The sequence below is a fragment of the Taurulus bubalis genome (genome assembly GCF_910589615.1).
Source record: "Taurulus bubalis genome assembly, chromosome: 15".
Lineage (NCBI taxonomy): Eukaryota > Metazoa > Chordata > Actinopteri > Perciformes > Cottidae > Taurulus > Taurulus bubalis.
This window is the reverse complement of record NC_136603.1, coordinates 21,818,514-21,826,464: the sequence shown is the minus strand read 5'-3', so window position 1 is coordinate 21,826,464 and position 7,951 is coordinate 21,818,514. Positions and strand designations below refer to the sequence as shown.

The 7,951-nt window shown below is 46.0% G+C and overlaps 1 protein-coding gene across 1 annotated transcript in view; it reads left to right on the top strand.

Moving 5' to 3' along the window:
• Positions 1-468: 468 nt before the first annotated feature.
• Positions 469-7,951, top strand: part of dachd (dachshund d) — a gene marked incomplete at its 5' end in the record, with an annotated part of 94,330 nt that continues 86,847 nt past the window's right edge. The window contains one exon of the mRNA XM_079230888.1: positions 469-1,022. Within this exon, the coding sequence (XP_079087014.1) occupies positions 469-1,022 (554 nt within the window). The remainder of the gene's footprint in view (positions 1,023-7,951) is intronic.

Here is a 7,951-nt window from a genome sequence, read left to right as displayed (position 1 = left end):
CATGCAAATGTGTGCAGGTTTATTATCCGGTACTAGCGAAATTCCGCTAAATGCGTTATAAACAATTGGATCCGACTGGAAACATGATGTCGGCTTAATGCGTTCTTCAAAGGCTTTGCGCTGTCCCCTAGCTCCGCCCCCTCTGTACCGTGTGACAACAACAACTCATCCACAGAGCGGAGCTGCACTTTTCAGCTCATTTTCCTCCTGTCATTCCTCCTCCTATCTTTGATCATTGTCCCGCCGCTCGGTCTCCCCCCTACCCCCGCTTCCCCCCCCCCAAAACGCCCTCACTCAGCACGCCTTTCGCGGCAGCTCTTTTCTACTTCCCAACTTATCCGAGGAGCTAAACTCTCGTGGATTCTTTCATTTAGTGGCGTCTCGGCAGGCTGTTTTTTTTTCTTCTTCTTCTTCTTCTTCCTCCACTTTGAACTTCGGCTACTCTCTTCCCCCTCCGTGTAGGTGACCATGGCCGTGCCGGCTGCTCTGATCCCACTAACTCCTCTGGCCGCGCTGCCTCCGATCTCGACTCCCTCCCTGACGACGTCCCCGCCGACGACCACCTCGTCGCCGTCCCCGTCCCTGGCCCCGCCGTCCGCGCAGCCCGGGCAGAACCTGTTCCGGTCGGAGCTCCTCTCCACCGGCAGCCCGGGCATCCCGAACGCGGCGCTGCCGCCCGGCAAGCCCGTGTACTCGACCCCGTCGCCCGTCGAGAACATACCGCAGAACAACGAGTGCAAGATGGTCGAGTTGCGCGGCGCCAAAGTGGCCTCGTTCACCGTGGACGGCTGCGAGCTCATCTGCCTGCCGCAGGCTTTCGACCTGTTCCTGAAGCACCTGGTCGGCGGGCTGCACACGGTCTACACCAAGCTGAAGCGGCTGGAGATCACGCCGGTGGTGTGCAATGTGGAGCAGGTCCGCATCCTCAGAGGGCTCGGCGCCATCCAGCCCGGGGTGAACCGCTGTAAACTCATCTCCAGAAAAGACTTCGAGACGCTGTACAACGACTGCACCAACGCGAGGTACGGCATTTTATTCATGTGTTTGTTCAGTGCGTGTGCGTGTGTGCGTGTGTGGTTTAAATGTCTTTACGGACATAGCGTGCGTAAAGGCGCGGGAGCGAGGCAGGGGGAGACATTTTTCGCTTGGTTCAAGCGATGACATTAGGCTGGTTAATGTCGCAGTTAAGAAAATGAAATATGTCTACGTGAGCGTGGATTTGCGAGAAGAAGAAAAATGAAATAAATGATAAATGCCTGTGGTCGGTCCCGTTGGACGGGAAGAGGCCAGAGCGCACCATCCGGGGAGAAAGTTGAGTGAAAGTTTTTTTTTCTTCTTCTTTTTGTGTGAACACGTGCAGGGGCAAAGCTTGTGCCATGATGGATAGGCTGTCCACCGCAGGACAAGTGAATCGATAATGTAGGCTACTTCCAGCCACGCTGTTGAATACACTGGGAGAAGCCAGAGAGCTCCTCTCAGGGTCCGCACTGGAATCCCACTCATCCAGGGGGAACTTTTAAAAAACTACTCAATTTTGCTCTGGAAGAAAAATGTAGGGTTATGCTTATTGATACGCCCTTGCCATGGGAGCAGTGCAATTGCACTTATATGTTTAAATTCGAGGTTGTGTGTGTGTGTGTGTCAAACCCAGATTATCAGAATTATATGTCATTGGTGTATTAATTGTTTTCTCAGTACTGACAGCCAGTAAATGTATTTAATTTTAAAAGGATGTAACACTATACTTACAAATCCTGTACCAGTGTATGCAGCCAGTTTTTCTTTTCTTTTTTTCTCACTGTAAATGCTGGGGATAATTGCCACACAACACACACACACACACACACACACACACACACACACACACACACACACACACACACACACACACACACACGAGAGAGAACGTGCCGTAATCAAACAATCCTTGATTTGTTTCAAACAAGGACATTTTTACACAGTAAGCGAAAGGCGTGGAAATTAATGCTTTAACCCGTGTTGCCAAATCAAATATTTTGAGGTTTATACGTTTTAATATAGGGGTTGATTTAAAGTGAGGATCAATATTTGATTAAAAGCCTTTTTTTTACCGTCCTGTTGCTCCTGGCTTTGATGTATCGCTCAGTCTCGCAGGATGGTTCAGCCTGGTCAAATTTACCATCTTACCTGTCACTATGATTGATTCCATATTGATCCGCTACCCAGAAATGAGCTGGAAATGCAAATATGATGGAAAGGCTCACTTCAGTAAGGGGTGGAGGGGTAGCAATAAACACTTTGAGGCACTTTGGTTATCTCGGTCTATGAGCACACAGCCCTTTTTGGGGAAAAAATAAAATATATATATATATATATTTATATATATATATATATTTATATGTATATATAGTGCGAGATTGAACTGAATTCTATCTGTTACATCCGTGCGTAGTATCCCAAGTACATGTGGAAAAAACCACACTTAAACACACGTGCACAAACAGACCATTTAGAGCCATTAGGATCCATATGTATGATGAGTTGAATACATTTGGACGTCCAAAGAACTGCTGTGTCTGAAAAGTGGGCCTGGTCAGAAGAGACAGGGGAAATCATCACAGTGACATAGATATATAAATATATATATATATATATATAAATACATATCTAAATATAAATATATATATATATATTTATATTTATATCAAATATTTTTTAATTCTAAAGCTTTTCTCTCGTATGTAGTTCATTTATTTCAATTGTTAGCAGCCTGCATTTGAATATTTTTTCTCTGCATGCTTGCATTACACAACACTCGGAGCCTCTAAATATATACGCTCCGGCTCCGTATATTTCCTCGCTTGTTGTAATCGTCTCAACAGCTCACCTGTGCACTTTGGCGCTCAGGCGTCATTTACATAAAGCATCAAGGGAGCAGAACCCCTCTCCTCCTCCCCTCCTCCCTTCTCCTTCCTCAATAGAGAAAAACCACACCGTGTGCAGTGATCCTCTCCTCCAGTCTGGCAGGGTGGTGGGGGCTTCAGGTGACAAAGTATGTGGTTGAACTCTCCGGGTTGTCAATGGGGGGATGGCCAGCGATGGGGTTAAAGGATAATGCAGTGCCTCGCGTCGCTTTAATGACGCTAAAGTGGTGGGCTATTACGGGCACATGGACAGGACCGTAATTGTCTCTGAAAGCAGCCAGGTACTCCCGGTGCTGGGCTGAAATCAATCACTCAGACCCGGCCCTGCCTGCCTGCCCCATTTGGAGAATTACATCACGGAGCGGCGAGGCATCCGCCGGATAAAAGGCTTCTGTTACTTAGAAAAGAGTTGATTTTATTTGCGGAGGTGGTGGGGGGGGGGGGGGGGGAGGAGGGGAGGAGAGGATGTGCCGCTTTACGCCGTCTGTCGACGAGATCGCTGCCGACAAAAATGATCAGTCGGAGTAAACAGGACACGTGTTGCCCTGCAGGTGAGAACCCCCCCCCACCCCCCCTCTCTCTCTCCAGAGACGCTTTGCACCGATTTACTGTCAGTCTAGAAAAAACCCAAAGCAAAACCCAAACAACTCCCCGAGTCCACCGGGTTAACCTGCTCGGGTTACACAACAACAGCCCCGCCGCCTGGGTCACTTCAGCTTTTCATCCGGCCCCCGATCAGCACAATGTCACCGCTCTTCTTCTACAGAGGCAGAGTGGTAACAATGGAGTGAATAATACCTCCTTTACAATGGCTCTTTACTATTTCACATGCTGTTTTTTTTTTTTTTTCTTCTTCTTCTTCTCCCCCCCTGCCCCCCCCCCCCCCCCCCCCCATCCCACGGCCTATTGTGTTAAGACAACACTCCTCTCATTCTGCACACAGTGTGAATGTGAGCGGCATCACAGAGCACCGCTGCATCCCGCTGTTTTAGTTTTGATGTGGACACAAACACGCTCCGACCAAATTGTTCCCCGCCTTGCTTACTTTAGCAGAACTCTTTTTTTTTTAACACATTAAATGGTAACCGGTGTTTCACAAATGCAGTGTAGGATTTTGTATTTTTTTAATCTTTATTTTATCTTGACGGATTAAACGTTTTTTTAAAATTATTTTTGTACTTCCACAGTGAGTGTTTGAACTGTGTGTACTTTGCCTAATAAGCCGCGTGGTATTTTAGTAATTATTGTTCATCTTTTAGCATACTAGGAATACAGTCACTTCTGACCCCTTCATTTTTCCTGAGGACTCTCGTGTCAGATTATCAGTGTTGGCTCTTTGCTCCCAGACTGATCCAGGTTCAGTAATCTCCCCTACATTAAGACTCCGGCTCTCCAGGAGCCCTCCAGGAGCCCCTCTGTTCCAGCTACTTGTTTTCCTTTTCATTCTCCCTGTGGTGGGATGGAGGAAGAAAAAGGGTTCTTATTGCTGCGTGACACTTGAACTCTCTGAAAGGTTATTATAACACTGGGCTGGGTGGCGGGGCGGCGCAGAGATATCGCATATCTCTCATTGGTCTGCTTTGCGGGGGCAGGCTACCCGATGCCGCGGCGCAGAAATGCAGCAGTTAATTGACAATCATTGTCTACCCCTTGAAGGTTAACCACACGCCCCAGACAATGTCCCACCACTGGGAAACGGGACGGCTTTTTCACTTACATGCCCTTCTTAAATAGATTTTTTTTTCCTTCTCTCTCTCTCTCTCTCTCTCTCTCTCTCTCTCTCCCTCCCTCCCCGGCTCGTTTCAGTCGAGCAGATCTCCCTCTGAAATGCTGCGAGTGACAGGTCACAGTGGCTCGGCTTCTCCTTTTAGCAGACATATATGTGCATATATGTATTTAATTGATATGGATTTGACAGAGGGTTGCTACGAGAGCTATCACCTCTCTTGTTCCCATTTCAAGAGTGTTTATGCCTAAACACACATATTTGCAAATGACGGTAATTGTTTTGTTTAGCGCTCAGTGTGAGCTGCCACCGAGGGTGCCAGCTTGTCTCTCTCCCTTCTCTCCGCCGCCGAGCTCTCTTATAATATATTTGTTTTCTACAAGGCACGGATGTGTTTACAGGTACTCAGGGGAGATTTCTGGATTCCATTCAAATCATTCCCAGTCAGAGTGGGTGCTAAGATACCCGTCACCCAGCAACCACATCCAAGAGGGAGCTTGGGCGATAATAACTTCAAAAACAGAGTGACAGATGCCTGATTAGAGAGAGAGAGAGAGACAGAGAAGGGGATACAAAGCGGTTTAAAATCCAAATCTATTCAAGTACTTCCTTGAAAGTCAAATTGGCCCTCATATTGTGTGTTGTTTCTTTATTGAAGAGGGAAAAAAGCATTTTAAGTTCTCTCTTTTTTTTGGGTTGCATTTTTAATCCTTCAGTGGGGCTCTGCTAAATTTGATTAGGTGCAGTACATGTGCTCAAGTCAACTGTGCAGTTGGCAGATGGCAGCAAGGTGTTTTTTCCTTTTGTAAACAAATAGTCTCCTTGAAAATCAGAATTGCTTTATTGACTTAACATTCATTCAGCTGGAACGAGTGCAAATTAAAACTTTTTTTTTTTTTCAAACCAAAAATCCTCAGACTATATCACAGTTAACAAAAGTATCATTAATTTTCTTCCTTTCTGTTGAGAGATTTATTTTTCTATGTTTTTTTATAGCTAACAATAAAGCTGAGCCAGGACTCGTTAGAGAGGCTTTGTTCGACGCTGTCTAATGTGGTTTTGTGGATTTAGAGGCTGTTTGCATGGCAAAGAGGACCGTGCTGTTAATTTGCCTGTTGGATGCATTAGTTGCCCGGGCTCCCATATTATTTGCATGCCTTTACTGGATCGGCAGCAGCGGTTGAAGCACCAATTAATAACCTCCACCCAAATGAAATGCTGCAGAATCACACGTGGACATCAGGTCCGTCCACGCTAATCAGCATATTAAAATGACCAGTTTTCACTGCGCTCACCCACCATAAAGAGGCACGAGCTTTGATTCTTTTTTCCCACAGACAACAGAGTTAAGCTGTTTAAAATCTATCTGTCAATATGACTGATCTCGCATATCAAACTAAGATGTGTGGAATGCCGATTTCCACCTGGTGATTTTACACTCCACACTGATTGCCCGACAGGGCCGGCAATAGATTTTGGGTCACTCTGATTTCCGCTCTCCTCTCCTCCCGCGGCCGCAGCCTCCCTCCCTCCCTCGCTCACGGCCTCCCGCACATTACTGCACATTTAGGGAGCATGGCGGAAGTCAGTGGCGCTCGTAGCAGGATATTAAATGCTACTGACAGAAGTTAGAGGGAGCAGATGAGATTTTCTGATTGGGGAAGGAATGCAGGGCCCTTGCCTGGCTCTGTCTAATATGGTCACATAGAGAAATTGATTTTCCTCAGAAATTAATTAATTTTTCATATAGCCCAAAGCTGGAGTTTAAAAAAGAGTGCACACTTGCTGGTTTCCTATTTCCCCCTCTTTTTTAAAGAATTATTGCCTAATCATATTAATACTTTTGCCCCAAGGATGAAAAGATAATTGTACAAATGCATTTGGAAATATGTATCACTGAGTATTTATGATTAAATTATGCAAATAACTCCGCTCCCATCCTTCGTGGGCCCAGATTGTCTAATTAGGATTGATATGGCGAATAGATGTTGGGGAATCTGAATACAAGCATGTCCAAAGAGCAGAAAATTGAAAATGACAAGGCTGGAATCCTTAAAAAGTGTGTAGTTTTTTTTCTTCTTCTCCCCCCACTCTCTGTCTAATTCAGCGTGGCTGTATCAGGAGTTAATTTGCCCCGGCTTCATTTCTCGTCTGAGCTGACAGGAAAAGGAATCCATCAGGGAAGCAATCTCAGATGGGATTCCACAAATTTCCTCCACTTGTTTTTCTCTCCCCCTCTTCATTTTCGCGGAGGCTATCAGGGATGAATCTTCTCCTGAGTAAACACGCAGATGTTATTCCTCCAGTGTTAATGTTTTCAGAGCTCTCTACTCAATACAAAGGGCTCCTCCTAATAATTGAAGTATATTAAGAAAGGAATGTCATCCGACAAAAGAGCCCTTTGTACTTCTGGAATCTCGGTGAAGTAATGCACATTATGATAGCACAACTTTCTTTCTTCTTCTTTTTTCTTGTTTGACTGAAAGTAAAGAAACACCCTCTGCAGATGCACCTTCCTTCTAAATGCGTCCAATACCGTGCGATTCAAATAACATCTGGTGTGAAGATAAATACGACAAAGTGAGCCATTATGTGTTTATCGCAGGCCACTGCAGAGTAGTAATCTGTTTTCAAAATGTCTTGAACATATTGTAGCATATTCCTATCTAATAAACCCCCATACGTGTACGTGTTCCCGCTGGTGCAAGAATATCTCTACGCAGATGACACACAGATTTATATCCCAATATCCCCATGCGACTATGATCCCATACAAGCACTGAGTGCGCTTCACAAATCAATGATTTTCAGGCTTGTTGAGACGATAGCCTCGGCAGGATTTAGAAAAAGGAGCCCACACTGTCAATACCTTCAGTGGCCTCGACCGCTGTCAGGCCGTGTGTCGATCAGACAGATGCGGCTGATGGAGAACTCACGAAGACCAGGAGAGACCAGGGTTGATTTCTATAAATACCACTGTTGGCTTATGAAGCACTGAATGGCGTGTGGGTGCCAAAACACACGTATGCTCTGCTGCTCTAGTTAGGAACTGTTTTTTTTATAATTGCCTTGTTGTTGAAAGGTGCTATACAAATAAACGCCTCGCTTTCGAAAAAGCCTCCATTGCAACTTGTAGTTGGACCTGGCCGAACACAGGCCGACACGCTGTACATGGACACGGGGAACAGCCACGTGTAGCCTAACAGCGCTCGCGTCGCTCGGCGGGTACATCACAGGGAAGGAATCAGGGAGGAAATGACATCGGCTTCCACTCTCTCCTCCCTCTGTTGTGAGCTTCAGATGAACGGCGCAGCACGGAAAC